This window comes from Maniola jurtina, chromosome Z (genome assembly GCF_905333055.1).
Source record: "Maniola jurtina chromosome Z, ilManJurt1.1, whole genome shotgun sequence".
Taxonomy (NCBI): domain Eukaryota; kingdom Metazoa; phylum Arthropoda; class Insecta; order Lepidoptera; family Nymphalidae; genus Maniola; species Maniola jurtina.
The window spans coordinates 12,293,888-12,310,797 of NC_060058.1; the positions used below are offsets into that span (position 1 = coordinate 12,293,888).

Consider the following 16,910-nt stretch of genomic DNA (forward strand, 5'->3'; position numbering starts at 1 on the left):
TATTAACATTTACTAAAACATTTAATAACAGATAGGTACTTCATAAACATGATATACATCGAGATAACTAACAGAACACTTATATCACTAAGTAATACTTATATCGTCAGAAAATAATAATACATAATTACTATAACATTAAGTTGGTATTCAACGTCATCAATACAAAAGTGTAATATATTATATTGTATAATAAATAAAGGTATATTTATTTGTCTTAGTTTACATTTTGCTTCCAATTAAAAAGTATTATACATAAAAATTAATGACTTTATTGTTTGAATGTTTATTCATAGTTGAAAATATTTAGTTATAGCATAGAGATTTTTTTTTAAAAAAATAATTGATGTTAGTGTTCTCTTAGATACTTTTGTTCTTATCTTAAATCGTACTTTATACCAATAATTAAGGGCCGGCGCACATATGGCGGAGCGCGGCGGAGCGCAGCGCAGAGCATGCCCGCGAAGTTTTCTAATCGCGTGACACATTACGCGAATTTCTACCAGAGAATGCGCGAGCACGCGCGGGACTGCGCGCGGATGCGCGAGTATCCGCACGGATGCACAATTGATTTTAGATATTATTTCAATGAGGACAATATCTATAATACTTTGACTGTGAAAAATGCTCTGCGCTGCGCTCCGCCATATGTGTGCCGGCCCTGACGGTGATTTCAAATTTTATTACCTAGACCTACCTGTATATTCAACACCGATTTAAAATTGTTGTTCGAAGCTCGAGGATAATTAAAATAAATCTGTACAATTTCTTTTTCCTTACTTTCATATTGTATCAAATGGTCAAAGATGCGGCATAGAGTCAATCTTCACGCATCTGTTCACACGGACGAAGTCGCGGGCATCAGCTAAGATTTAAAAAGTTAACATATATATAGTAAAATTGACAAAACGGGTACACTTATTTATGCTCAAATTAATATGGCGAGAGAAGTGGTATCACAATTTATAATTTAATAATACTGTGAACTTACATTTTCTACATGACATACAGTAACTGCAATTGCCTCCTTTGGTCCGAGATCCCAGGACCGCCAGACATTACTTATTTTCTGCTAAACGAAATGTGTGGGATAGCGTACCTAGTGTTAGTGTGTACTTCTAGCGTATGTACGCATAACTGCTAGGTTGTGCGGACGACTTTAGAGACATCAGCTGCTAAAGATACGTGCAAACATTACTCGCTTCTCTTAGTCTGAGTGTTGATTTTTATACATTTTTTAAAGAGTTTTAAAAAAGTCTGAGTATCTTAAAAAATACGATTAAGACTTTATGTGTGATTAAAAATGATATTTTTAATAACTAAAATTAATAAATAACTTTTGGTATAAGTTACCTCCAACGGAAAGTAATACACTATCCCACACATTTAGTTTCTCAGAAAATAAGTAACTCTGGCGGTCCTGGGTTCTTATTCTACCTGTTATGTATTCAACATAAAATCTAGACATAATAGTGATACAATATAATATATTTATACATTTCACCAATTTATAACTGAAAGATTCAGGGTTTCTACATTTTATGATTGAAGCCCTAATACTGTTTCTAGGCTCTTTTATTAGTATATCTAACCAGCTTATAGCTAATAGAACTATCCTAATATTTCTTTTTACTAGAACAAAATAGGACTTTGGTACTTAATCTTTGGCATGAATTTGTTACATTTTAAATGATACGTAACTGAGTAGGTACTGAAGTTTTTGTTTTAAAAATATACAAAATGTTTCCGAATAATTATTATGATTTACTAAACTACTGTAATTATCTATTATGTATAATAAATACGATATGGACATTACGTATACCTACCTAAAATATCTGTTGAATTGGATTCAGGTATAACATTCAAAAATAATTGGTAGTTAATATAATATACTGACATTTATAAGTTACAATTAAATACTATATAGCACTTTTAAAAATATGCATATACGTATAAATATAAACTTATAGTCCAGAACACAATATCGATATGGTTCAAGTAAGTTCCCACAGCGATATCATGAATACAAAATTAAGTACTAGATTCGGTTTATGATATGATAAATTAAGATATGCAAGGGACGCAGACGTATTAAACTAAGAATATGTCGGACTAGATTACATTTGATATGTAAATTAGGTTGCTATCTAGGTACAAACTACAGACTACGAATTTGGCGCAGCTAGAAGACAGTTTGTTCCAATTTCACGATTTGTATAGGTACCTTCGAATGCGTCTTTCTGCTTCGCTTTTATTTAATTTTCATCTTTAGATCATCTTCATCCATCTCTGGATAGATCAAGATTGGGTTTGGCACATTCTTAGTCTCAACTCTTCTCTCAATACTCCCTATTCAAACACCGACGTTTGTATAGCACCGTTTTTAACGGGGAGAGGGACCAACTTAAAAAAAACATGTAATTTAAAAAATTTTCAAAAACCCCCGACTGCGACTTTTTCAGCCCGGACATTAAAGCGCATAAAATCGGCTATTTTGATTTTTTTGATTTATGTAGCCACTCGCGTCATCAAGACGAATCTAGTGAGGTATCATTCATCAAAATCGGTTGAGCCGTTGAGAAGTTACGAGCAGACATAGGAACGGACATACATTCATAAATACAGCTTAAAAACATATTCTTCCATTTGGGCTTCGCCGTAATCGGGTAAAAAAAACTTAGGTAACTGGACTCAATTTTTTTTAATGAACTAATTTACTTCGTGGTGTGCCTCGTCCATTGTGATCGGAGCGCGGTCATCATTTCGCTCCGATTTGGTACTTTTTCGCTGGTCGAGCGTGTGATGGGAGCGGCCGGCGCCGGCACCTGCAGCGTGGCGCCGACCGGCGTCGGGCGGACGGTCGGCGCGGGCTCGGTGAGGCCGGCGGCGCTGCTCGACGGGCTGACGGGCACGATGAGCCGCACGCGGCCATCCTCGCCGGTCGCCGTGAGCGTGCCGTTGTGCGACAGCGGCATGATGAACGGGACGGCCTCGTCGGAGCTCGAGCTGTCGGGCGAGGAGTCCTTGGACGTCGTGGGCTGGCTGGTGCTGTACAGCGAGTTCTGCGAGTGCCCCACGCTCATCGCCTGCGCTACGGCGCCCAGCTCGTCACTCGAACTCGACTTGTCCGCGGAGCACTGTTGGCGCAGAAGGCTCGCTAGGTCGGAGTTGCTGCAATGATGGCTCAGGGGCGGGATGTGCGGGAACGCTTTGCAGTTTTGGAAGAAATGTTTGTTGGTTCTTGGTTGTACATCCGTGCCGTTGGTGAAGGGCATATCTCGGAACTTCGATATTAAGTAGTTCTGGATCTGGTCGTTGGTCATGTTCCCGAAGCTCGGCGACAAGCCAGCACCATCCAGTTTGTCGGTCGCAGTTGCGTCGAGGCGACAGTTCGACAGATTGATGTTGTTATTCTCGACGTTCTGGTTCATTTTGTTACTTTGAGCGATGAATTCGATCAGAGCCTCGCTGGTGAACGGTCGACAGTTTCCGTTGCAGGGGGAGACAGTCTCCATGACGGCATCGCTTGCTCCAGCCGCGGCTCTTATCTGTGCGGAGCATCAACGATTAATTACGCTCACTGTTGCATTTGCTAGTTCAGCTAACATCGTCAGCAACACCGATCACATCTAGGCGATTGTATTTCAGCAAACGAGGAATAATTATTCATAAGGCTTATTCCTTAAGCTTGCTAAAAGCTATGTACATAACTAACTAAACTCATGCCACGTAAGAAGCAACAAGGGTACTTCGTTTCAATCCATCAAATGAAGACCATTTTGTAATCCGTGGTGTTATTATCAGATTGAAAAGGAGTATTTATTTAGGTAATTAGGTGAGTTAAACAAAACAGCGATTATTTATGGTTATTTAAAAGTAACATTCTATAGATACATCACCGATCAGTATGGGATGACGTGCTGCATAACATCAAAGTTCATTCAAATGAATCGTATTGATAAAAAAAATCTCCCACTTGCTCGGATTTTCTTCACAGTGAGTTTGCACTGATGAAACAGTCTCATAAAACGTGTTGAAAACTCTGTTTTCTGCTAATATAGTATCATATAATTCCTTGAAGACGAACTTGTTTGCCATTTCTTGGAAAAATCTCTGGTTTTATTGAACAAAACTTGAACTCTACCAAATAATCTACCCAATTTTTTTCCAGTGCAAACGTAAATTCAACAAAACAAGTAATCAGATTCGTCACATACGATGACCTGTCAAACATTCACATGTTTAGAACACAATATATTTTTATTCAAATTAACTCGTACAAGCTTTTGAATCGTCATAATAATTTAACAGTTACCACTAGTTCAGAATGCCGTTCCTGTCGAAAATGTTGAGTTGTTTAATCTTTTTAATTGCCTCTAGTGCACACTCACGTTAATGATGAGATTAATCTAAAATCCATTAACAAAAATCATTACCCAAATCGTATTTGTCGGTACAATAGGTAAGTACCAATACAATTCTGATTAATCGCTGTTTTTATACAAACGCAACAAAATTAACTCGGATTAAAAGTAACAATCAATACAAGCAAACACATAAACGAATCAGCAGAACAATGGCGTCATACAAATAAACAGTGAGATTGTTTTAATTTTACAGACAAATTATTGTGAACATTCAAATAAGAAAATGATATGAACATCGATGGATCTGAAGAATGAAATGAAATGGCATAACTTGTCATACATAAAATAAAAGTTATTTCATTTCATTTCAAAGAATGACGCTACGTCAGAAATCGATGAAAACTAGTTGACTAATGCTAATCGCACATTACGCCGGTAAACGCGTCTCTAGCAATCATTCAGACCATCAGTGCCAAAGATTGCTGAACAACATCTGTTCAATATCATATGATCCACGCCCGATGCGGTTGGCACCTGACGTCAGCTTTACTAAAATGTCCGAAAAAGTGCGGACAAGTTGGTCAGTACGAGGTTATTACAAAATATACGGAAAAGTTATCAACCATTCGCACTGATCTACCAATCGCATATTTCCCGCGCTGATGGATTAACCAATTGCAAGCACCTGCGCCGGCGCGTCTATCAATCGTGTGGACCCGCGTCGACGAGATAACCAATCACGTACAACCTGCTATTTGCCAATTGCATCATTGTTCAAGTTATTTGCTTGCAGTCGTACTGTTAATAAGTCAGTGCTACTCAGCGGTGTTTGCGATTAGCATTATCTTTATCCCACTGCTGGTACGGTGGTAGCGGTAATTGGTTATTGAGTTGTGAAAATGGATATGTGATACATAAAGTAAAAAGAGCTTTTTTCAAACGCTATTATCAAATACACAAACGCTACTATCAAATACATAACTTACACACAGCAGACATGCAACAAAAAAAATTCAGTAAAACAATCGTAAAAATATATTAGCTCGAGTACGCACCTGTGGCAACAGTGTTAGTTGCTGAGCGCTGATTGGTCGGCTGTTCCCTTTCTCTTTCTCTTGCAAGTGTGCGACGAGAGCGGCAATATGTTCTAATAACTCCTTATTGTGAATCAGCAGTTGATGGGTGCGAGCCTGCAACAATTTTTACCCTCGTAACAAATCGTTTGGGATACTCGGCATAAATAAGTAACATGGAGAATATCTTTATTGTCTTTTATCCATCTAATTAATCCCAGCATCTACCTCAAAAACACATAAACTTTCAGATTTTTAGCAGTCTATGAGTTAAATGAATATTATTTGTTTAAATTAATTCATTTGAAAACGTTTTATTATTCGCCACACACAACAAGCACACAAGGACGGCGATTAAAAATGAATTTTCAAAACTGTCACGTAGGAAAACATTTGCCATTCATTAGTGGCATTGACACTAACATTAATGGCACTGGCTATTGCCAGTGATAGACTACAGGCCCATGTTCAAAAATGGATGGGTCATATGAACCACCAGGTGACGTATACAGGACGATATAAGAGCATAAAATAATAAGATTCAGCACTAAGCCGTCACTTGTAAGCTGTCCAACAGAGTGCTGGTGAGAATTCAAAAGTGCAGGTAGAGTGAGTACATTTTGGTCATATATTTTTGTACGGCATTTTTACCATCGATAGATCCATGAAAAATAATAAGAAAGCGCGCAGTGCCGTAAAAAAATGGTGCGCCACAAAGTCAGTAAATTTATTGATTTTCTGACAATTTCCAGGATAAATTTGGTCATTTAATTCTGTACGGCATTAGTTTCATACTGTTACAATACAGCCTCTAATCCATTATTCCGCAACGCCGTACAAAAATCATGCGACAAGGAGAAAAAATTGAGGGTAGCAACCCCCTCTCTTTCCGTGGTCCGGGGGATGATTTGAAACAACATAAAATTAATTTATTTTGAAAGTGTTTTATGCATAGATAATATTTTTTTACATGCCGTACATTTTCGTTGGTCCAAAGGTTTGTAGGGGATGTGTATATTATATACACACCTGTTCACTTCAGTTAGACGGCATAGTGATTTTATCATATTATCAATTGTTCTCTTCAAAAATATGTACAAGTACCGTACAGTGCCGTACCGTGTGCCGTACAGTATCAGATGGCCATAAAGTACTACACCCTTAAATTGGTAGCGTCATTTTCATCAGCCTAAAAGATATGATCTGCATTAAAATGTACGGCATAATTTTTTCCTAATTTATTTATCTTAATACTATTTAAAACAAGGGAAAAGCGTAGATAATTGCTATATTTTATTAATCTATGAATATTTAAACTTTTGCAATAATTTGAAAAAATTCAGTTTTTGTATTTCTCTATAATTTTTTTTAGAACAGTTTCTTTTGAACGGCAATACTATATAACAATAGTATTTTACACTATCATGTTAAAAAAAAAGTTGCCGTACAGAGTCAAATGATTTTACAGCTTTAAAAATCAAGTATACCATGAAATTAAGATAATTATTGATACACATTCAAATGAACACTAATTTTTTGACGGCATTATTTTTAATAGTACTTTTGAGTGCTAGATAATGTTTTGGAACCAAAGCCGTACTTTTTCAAATCACCCCCCGGACCACGGAAAGAGAGGGGGTTGCTACCCTCAATTTTTTCCCCTTGTCGCATGATTTTTGTACGGCATTGCGGAATAATGGATTAGAGGCTGTATTGAAACAGTATGAAACTAATGCCGTACAGAATTAAATGACCAAATTTACCCTGGAAATTGTCAGAAAATCAAAAAAAATTACTGACTTTGTGGCGCACCATTTTTTTACGGCACTGCGCGCTTTCTTATTATTTTTCATGGATCTATCGATGGTAAAAATGCCGTACAAAAATATATGACCAAAATGTACTCACTCTACCTGCACTTTTGAATTCTCACCAGCACTCTGTTGGACAGCTTACAAGTGACGGCATAGTGCTGAATCTTATTATTTTATGCTCTTATATCGTCCTGTATACGTCACCTGGTGGTTCATATGACCCATCCATTTTTGAACATGGGCCTGTAGTCTATGAGTTAGGAAAGTTGATCGCACACCAGAGTCACTTGCGCAACAGTTGCGGCTGTTACACATGGATGATTTACATAAATTACTTGGGCCTCGCATTGCGCTGCCTGTTCCGCGACGAGCAGATCGCGCAACAGCAATAGTTGCGTAACAGTTGCAGCTATTGCACATGCATGATTTACACAATTTACTTGAGCCTCGCATCGCGTCGTCTGTTCCGTGGCGAGCTGATCGCGCAACAGCTACAGTTGCGCAACAGTTGCAGATCTTGCACATGCATGATTTACACAATTTATTTGAGCATCGCATAGCACTGCCTGTTCCGCAGCGAGCTGATCGCGCAACAGCAATAGTTGCGCAACAGTTGCAGCTGTTGCAAATGAAGGAGGCACATAACTTACTTGGGCCTCGCATCGCGCCGCCTGTTCCGCGGCGAGCTGGTCGCGCAACAGCAACAGTTGCGCAACCGCTGCACGCGTCTGTTGCGCCTGCTGCTCAAGCCGCTCGCGCAACAATTGGACATGGTGCTGCGCACTAAGAGGGGTCACGGCATCACCCTCCGACAGGTTGGTGGTGTCCACTTTGGTGACGCATTCCGGCAGTTCTGGAAGGTTGATACTCGGCACTGGTTTGGCTATCTGAAACAATAACATTTCATATTTACATTCCGATAGGATCGTCTTTAGTGTTCTTTCACATAATGCACACGCACAGAAGTGAACATTCGCCAGGCACAAAATTTAACATGAAATAGCTTAATTCTGGTCACATTTATTTTGCAGTCGCGTTTAATGGTTGTCGCAGATGTAATGGTCAATATGTAAGACAACCAGCCGCGACATTTTTAACCCCCGACCCAAAAAGAGGGGTTTTATAAGTTTGACGTGTGTATCTGTGTATATGTGTATCTGTGTATCTGTGTATCTGTCTGTGGCATCGTAGCGCCTAAACGAATGAACCGATTTTAATTTAGTTTTTTTTGTTTGAAAGGTGGCTTGATCGAGAGTGTTCTTAGCTATCATCCAAGAAAATCGGTTCAGCCGTTTGAAAGTTATCAGCTTTTTTCTAGTTACTGTAACGTTCACTTGTCGGGGGTGTTATAAATTTTTAATTTACACTTGTTGCCGTTGTGGTGTGGTAACGGTGTAATCCATCCGAATATACCCAGAGACTACAGCAATTGACAGCAACATAATTTTCGCATTTTCAGTACATTTTACCATTGGGGCAAAAATATTGTCGCAAAAGCGCATAGCTTGTTTATAACAATTTTCGACTAAAGTCCTATATCAATACTAATTTAATAAATGCAAAAGTATGTTTGTCTTTCAAAACTGATTCACAGTTCCATGATAGGTTATACAATAGTTATTTGCATCTTCTAAAAAACAAAAGGGTAGTGCAAATACGGCTCAATTTTTGAAGCCTACGATATGTACGAGTAGAAGTCACATAAATCGGGGTTTTATTGTTTAATAAAAATGGCCGAGTCGAATGTGTGTATAGCAACCATAATGATCTTGATCACTGGATCACAATAGCTTTCAATGTTTACGAAAAGTAATGTTTGTTAATCAATAATCTTCACACAGTGGGATGTTATTGGAATCGAGAGTAACAGTTTGGAGTAAGTTTAGACTTTAGAGTGATTTTCTAAGAGCTGCCAATTTCAGATTAAGGGGAATCAATCACATTCATCACTTTCCTATTACATTTATAGTATAGTACCAATCTAGTATCTAATAGGTTAGATAAGTATTGCTTTTATTGGTTTTGGTTAGTAAGCATCTTCGTCAAGGAGTTCTTTTGTTAGTACCTATAGAAGTTGTGACGTGGTGGAGACAAAATAATTATCATTCCCATAAATCGAGTATGGTGTTAGTGATTATTTATAGAAGAGGATATGGCGCGAGTATGGTGCTGCACTTTTGTATAAACCGCTTCTGTTTTGCAGAAATATCAACTCTCGGAATTTATGAGGTCTTACAATATACACTAGCAGCTAACCCTGTTGTACACCTTTAAACTAAAGCAAAAGTACCTAATCCTATCTTTTTTACAGGGGGCATTCTGAAAACGACAGCTATTATTTTAAGACCCCTTAATTTCGTTTAGTTTTAATTTAGAATTGCGTACAGACAAATTAGCACTAAACTTAATCATACTATTAAATTAAAACGTATGGGAATGAAATGAAACATGATCGGTAGAATAGAAGGTGATTCTCGTATAATAGTTCAGGAGAGGAGATCTTTTGCCAACGTTGTTGCAGAGCTAAAACCTAGCAATAACGTTGCCGGCAATTATAAAAGCTTACCTATCTAAGACGTTAGCGCGAGCAGCTGCATAATGAATAGGTATGATGACATAGTGGGATTCTTCACTGGATTCTATTACATACCTACCTACAAGCTCCGCTCAAGACAAACTAGAAATCCTTTCTTAATGGCGGCCTGTGATGAAGAAAAACATCATGCAAAATGTTTTTCGACCCAGTAGTATGGCTGTACATATATAAATATTTCAGTCAGTAAGTTTCTTCTTTTGACAGGACCTCCAAAAAGGAGTGTCCTAACTGAGGAATGTAATGTTTTTAAGGTTCAGAGTTTCTTTATTCCATCATAACTTCAATACAGATTGGAGATAACAGATTCAGACTATAAAACGGTTAAGAATTTATGTCGCTCCAATTCTTCGCAAATAGCCAATTGCAAAATTAACATTCCATTTCTAATGCAATTTAATATAAAAAAGCATAAAATATAGGCACTATACTTACTTGTAATACAAAACGAGAAGCTTAGTGATAGACATGTAAAGTTCTAAGCACTGAGACTTGAAATTTAGCATGGTTTTTGTTTTTACATCGACAACCTCTACGAACCGAAAATTTTCAGAAATTCACGTAAACTGAATGTGTACGGTCCCTTATGGGCCCACTGCGCTGCGGTGAATTTGCATTGAATATACCTATTCCTTTCAAAGTGGTTTCAAACAAAGATGGAATCACTCCACTTCACTGTTGTCGACGCTCTGACGCTCTCTCTGAAATTCCGCAGCATTATCCAGCATCGTGAATTTCAATTTGATTTGAAAAATTCTTTAAAACCGTTTTGAAGAGATAGGTAGATAGATAGAAAACTTTACTGTACAAAAAATAAGAAAAAAAAACACAAAAAAAATTATGCCAAAAAAAAAAGAGAAGAGAAGAGTAAAAAGAATTGTATGCAAAGACTGTCTTATTGCAAAAAGCAATCTCCCCCAGGCAATTTTTGGTAAAAAGAGAGTCTAGGTGTAATTAGGTTTAGTGGTTTTAAGAAACGGTCGACGTGAATTTTTATTGATTTATTGGGATTATTTGAGACACAAGAGATAGTTGTTGAGACACCTATTCGCACATGAAAAATCACCTAAACGGGACATATCAGTGTGGTTGGAACTGATTCATCATCATAATGATGATGTACCCTCGGCAACCTGGGCGGTCTACTCGGCTTCTGGAGCGAGCTTGGATGGCTGGAGTGAAGACTTCGGCGGGGAGGGGCAACGCACGCACAACAGACGGAAACGTTTAAGTGCGGAAACCAGCCCAGAGAGAAGAAGAAGAATGATGATGTATCAAATATCAACCGATAGAGGTCCGTTGGACATTGGTCCTTTACAGAATCTTCCGAATCCGAAATTCAGTCTGGACTCAGGCGCAAAACCTTATCAACTTAGGCACCTATCTTAGAACGAGTGGTCGTGATTGTACTTCGACAAGGGAAGTTGAGGGCTGAGTGTAATGGCGCTCACTGGGGAAGGCATTCAACAGCGGACATCCGCAGGCTGATAAGTGGTTACCACTCTAGCACCTTGGAACCCCAACGTCTTATTCTTCAATATTGGTTGTCTATGGGTTATTTGATCAAAAAAAAAAAAAAAACTTCAATTCCTTTTGAACCGCCAAATGCATCTGCCACTGGTTCGGTTCGATGGTGGTCGTATCGGATCGATGTGGCTTTGATATCGTGTCGTATTATAAGCAAGAGGAGGTTGATATAGCACGCGTCATAATGCGTACGTCGAAAAACCCAGAGTAGTAATACTTCGACCGATGATATTATTATAGTTTTGATTTATCGGCCCGTTTCTCGGACTCGATGTGGGTGAGAGATCATTACCGATTCTATTTCGAAACAACCGATATTGTTTCTATTTTTATTATTATCTACATGGCGTTTGAAAGTGTTTTTTTTTTTTTTGTATGGCAACATACAGATTTATACTTTAATGATAAACAGATTTTTAATACTTAATAGTTAAATCTGAATAGTTTTAATAGTGCTTTTTATATAAATAAAACAGATTTTTATTTATTTTCATGCATACTAGTTTTTGATTTATCGTGCAAAATGTTGGAAAAAATACCCGAGTACGGAACCCTCAGTGCGCGAGTCTGACACGCACTTGGCCGGTTTTTTCAAGTAACTCTAATTACGCGTGTACCCGCGACTTCATACGCGTGGGTTAATTTTTTTTAAATCACCTGAGAACTGTTTGATTTTCCGGAATAAAAACTAGCATATTATATCCATCTCCAGGATGCAAAGTATCTTTTGCAAATTTTGTAATAAACAAAATTAAAAGGTCATGCCGACAGTATGTCTGTCTGTCTATCAGATACATTTTAGAGTTTATACTGTTAGTATCTATTGACAATATGGATGTTGTGAAGTGATAATGATGTAGTGAATAGTAATCACTGATCAGTGTTGGCTAAATTTAACGATAGTATACAAAGTATGGTATCGAGGTTTCCCGTCACGGCTGACGCCACAAGTGCTAGAGTTAGGGCTTGAAAATCGGACTATTTTTCAACTCCGGAGTCGGGTTTAAATGCTGATCGTACCAAGTCCGGAGTTCCAGAGTTTCAAAGATTCAATAAAAAAGTGATGTAATAAAATAATGCGTTTGATTTGAATATGTCTTGAGCTTAAATAAATGTTCAAGTCTGTTAAGCATGAAATAAAACAAATCAGTTACAAAAATTAAGAGAAAATTTTATTTCATGACCTGGCAAAATTAATTGCTTCGTAGGTACTGTACATGTAAGGGCCGGTGCACATATGGCGGAGCGCAGCGCAGAGCATGGCCGCGAAGTTTTCTAATCGCGTGACACATTACGCGAATTTCTACCAGAGAATGCGCGAGCACGCGCGGGACTGCGCGCGATGCGCGAGTATCCGCAATATAATTGATTTTAAATATTATTTCAATGAGGACAATGTCGATAATATTTGGATAGTGAAAAATGCTCTGTGCCCATATGTGCGCCGGCCATAAACGCTGAAAGGCTGGACGTTTTTCAAAAAATATGAAAATTGAACCTCCGATTATATTCACGATAGCTCCAATTTTACAAACGAATCTGTAATCTTTCGAAGCTTCGGAGTCACGCCATAACTGAAATTCCGGAGTTCAAGCCCTAGCCAGAGATTAAAGCATCGGCCTCGTGATAAGACCACGCAAGCTGGGATGGGCTATCGCGGTTACTATGTTTGCGAAAATGCTTCGTTGTAAACATTTTCCATATGTGTTGTGTACGTACACTAGTCTCTAAATGTCTTCGAATAAACTGGTACACGTGCTCCGATCGGTTCTAATTTCCGTGTTACTTTGTTAGTTTATTGTATGTAGTAGCGCTAAGAGATGTCGACCTGCTTCGGCTTCTTTTACTTTTCTCCATGACCGATATGGATTAGAAAACCTAACTTTTTTTGTCCGTGCTTGGTTATTATATTTACAGCCGTATTCACAATCATTACTCTCTATGCACTCGAATGCATAGTGTATAGGTTCCACCAATCAGATAATTGTAAATTGACGTGATACAGTAATCTGATTGGTGGAACCGACACTGTGCGTTCCAGCGCACTACGAGACCTCATAGTAACGTTTGTGAATACGGGTGATAGTGTTAGAGGTTTGTAAAAAAAGGCTTTACTCCAACTTAATTGACTTGACTTCACTAGGCGATTCATTCGTGGCATGTTTGTTTATGGATTGAACAACAAATGGGCGAAGGTTACTCCTATTCCATTCGAAATTAATTTACCTAAGACCATACTTAATTGCCTACAAGTTTCTATGAAGAAGTTCCAAAGAAGCCAATTCGGGTCTCTAAAACTCTCCAGGATGCAAGTTATCTTTGTACCAATACCAAATTTCGTCAAAATGTATGAAGTGGATGGGCCAAGAAAAAGTAACAAATAGAGATATAAGCAAACACATACCAACACATTAAATTAATATAATAATATAATAAATAATTACAATATAAACTGTTTGGATTCAGCACTAGCCAGTGTTACTATTGAAGGTGTGGATGGATTGAAGGTATCATGGATGTTTTAATTAAGGTAGGTGTATAATTAGTAAATAATCATTGAAACGGGAAGAAAGCCGCGCTGAAAACTTTGCTATAGTATGTTTTTTTAATTATATTTTCTACGATAGCACTGCAATGCGTTAGTCGATGTTATCGTCGAGATATCGTCGGTAAAATTGGCAGAAAATTCGCATCTGTTTGCACTAGTCTTTGCTTCGCATAGCAAGCGATGCATAATGTTTGCATTTGCATAACAGCAGAGATGTTCTAATTTAAAATTGCCGACTTGCTGTGAAAACTAGGAACTAGACGAGCAAATGGTCTTTGTACGTATGACTAACACTTTTCAAGTAACGTTGAGTTTCAATATGCAATCTATCTGTAATCTGTCCTAAGTTGTTTGTCAAATGAGACAAACAATAACGTTGCTGAGTAACTTACCGACAGATTAAAGATAGATTGATTATTGAAACCAGACGCAAGTAGTCGATATTCACTTCCGTTAATGATGCATATAGGTACAATACGATATCAGAAGTGGGATGAGCATGATTGAACCATGAATTTAATAAATACTTGGAACACTTGGGAGATGAATGCGGAATTTTAATTTAGAAGCCTGTACTTGTTGTACGTAGGTACATATGACTTTGTAACCGCGAACTGACAATGAAATCATGATACGTGAGAAAAACCCAACTCCAGAAAATTTAAAACAAATATTAAGTAACCTAAGTCAATGAAATTTTGTGGACACCTTTTAAAAACTTGCCTATATATAGGTATAATACATCCAGCTTGGCAGATTTCCGTAAATAGTGTAATCTTAAAATTACACGGGTTAAATATTTTTATGTAAGTAAATCGTTTAGAAACTTTAAAACTGAATACCTTGACAGAAGTCTTGCAACCCAAGACACAGATATTAGTTTCTAGAACGTACTAGTTATCTACTTACAAAATTTTGTTGAGTTTGATTGGTTTATAATTCAAATGAGAGCCAAACTACGTTTGATTGGAGTGCACTATGAATAAATTCCTCTTAAAGTGCATTACCTGTGTGGAGCGTTTTACTTCTTTCTGCGGCGGTGGTGGCAGCAGGTCCAAGTGTTTGGGCCGCTGGGCCGCACCGTGGACGCCGCGCGGCTCTTCAGCGGCCCTGGACGCGGCGCTGCCCGGCTCCGAAACGCCGCACTCCGTCTCGGGCTCTGATGATCAGATTGCACTCACGTCTAATACTTATAAAAATACTTGTGTGATAAAAATATCTTAGCTAAAGGTTTTGACCGTAGTTCGTTCTTTCTTATATCGATTTCATTTCTTAGGCCTAAGCAGTAAAGTTTTAGGAAGGATCCGCTTGGATGACTTTCACAATCCAAAGGGGATTGTGAAAGTCGGGCAGCCACTGATTATGAAAAACTTTCAATGCTGAGCGAACGCCCCGTCTCTCGCAGCCTACCGCCCTAGGATCATGGCCCTCATTGCCCCTGGGGTAAATGGGCGAATAAACCTCGGCAAAGGATAGGCTTACATTATCATGGCACGACATGAATCTGTATCAATTTGCTCTAAAGGAAGCTTTGTTATTCGTTTTTCTTTGGTGTGAAGAACTTGAAAGCTAAAGAGCTGGCGCTAATAGGTGCTACAGTGACTTTATTCTTTGTAGATGTCTCAAAGGGGAGTTGACATTCAGTAGAATAGGTGATCTCAGTCTTTGCATGCTCCAAAAAGCGCAAGTAAAAGCTATCTGAGATATGAATGACGCGAGTGTGACCTATTGACCTTTACATGAGAGAAGGCGAAAATGATGGAAAGTTCACTTTCATGCAACTTTGTAAATCCCACAACGACTTTTTTTAGTTTAACGAATTGCTAAACGACGATAAAACAAGAAATATTAACATTTGAAAGATTTATATGTAAATTTTTAAGACCGCGTAACTTTGAAACCGAATATTTTAACAGAAATCTGGAAAACCACATACATAGATATTAGTTTCTAGAATATGTCTGCAAAATTTCATGGACTTTGGTTGCTTAATATTCGAATGAAATCGGAATTACGTTTGTATGAAGCGAGTGACGGAGAGACCCCTCTTAAAATGCAAGTTCAACTCAAGAGATAAATAAAATTTTGACACTTTATGCTGTAACTCTTTTTTATAATGTAACCAATAAAACGTTTACAATAATAATAATAAATCAACGTCTCAAACTGCAAATGGTTTCCCTCGCTCGAAATGATGTATAGCTATGTATTTTAAATATTTACTCCATAAGAATTACAAAGCGACGTCTACGTTTTACGAGAATAGGTAACATACATGTAAACGCGTAGTCAAAACTGAACACGAAGTGTATGACTTGTCGACGTCAGAATTCGAGTAGCAATTCAGCGAAAGTATTGCATCAAAAACCTTTTTCTATAAACACGACACACCACCTAACGCATGTACATAACCGTGCCACGCGAATATGAATTACGGTGTTACACGACTTACGGCCTTTGACTGTACAAACATAGATGGGCTTATGTTAACCGGCGCAAACCACTATTTTGCAACTTCAGATCAGACCACTTGTTTTGCGATCACTGTACGCGGTGGTCTAGATGTGAAAAGGCGATTTACTGCCTCTACGTGGAGCTACAGGACATTTCAATACAGACAGATACACAGATACACACGTCAAAATTATAACACCCCTCTTTTTGAGTCGAGGGTTAACAAAGTATCCGAAGCGCACTTGGCATCAAGTTGCAGACCGCAAGTCCTTTTGACATTAGCCCACAGCAAATTGGCTACGCTCCGTCTTTTCCAATTACTCAATTTATCCTGCTTTTTCTATAATATAATTATATGCACCGCCAACCACGGTACAGATTTTTTTTCGCTATAAATAATAGAGCCAGTAGTAATTCTATGGTTGGTCGTTCACTGACAGTGGTGTATTCTGCAGCTTTGTTTCACGTGATAGGAATAAGCTCCGTATAATGTCTAGCAGCTCCGTTGTATAGTGTACTTTTTCTCGCTAC

At 38.1% G+C, this 16,910-nt stretch overlaps 1 protein-coding gene across 1 annotated transcript in view; it reads right to left on the reverse strand.

Moving 5' to 3' along the window:
• Positions 1-650: 650 nt before the first annotated feature.
• Positions 651-16,910, reverse strand: part of LOC123880049 (carboxyl-terminal PDZ ligand of neuronal nitric oxide synthase protein) — a 163,325-nt gene continuing 147,065 nt past the window's right edge. Inside the window, exons 7-11 of the mRNA XM_045927935.1 lie at positions 14,933-15,084; positions 7,908-8,144; positions 5,426-5,560; positions 1,321-3,551; positions 651-1,285 (exon numbers count right to left, since the gene is read on the reverse strand). Of these exons, the coding sequence (XP_045783891.1) occupies positions 2,718-3,551; positions 5,426-5,560; positions 7,908-8,144; positions 14,933-15,084 (1,358 nt within the window). The 3' untranslated portion in view covers positions 651-1,285; positions 1,321-2,717. The remainder of the gene's footprint in view (positions 1,286-1,320; positions 3,552-5,425; positions 5,561-7,907; positions 8,145-14,932; positions 15,085-16,910) is intronic.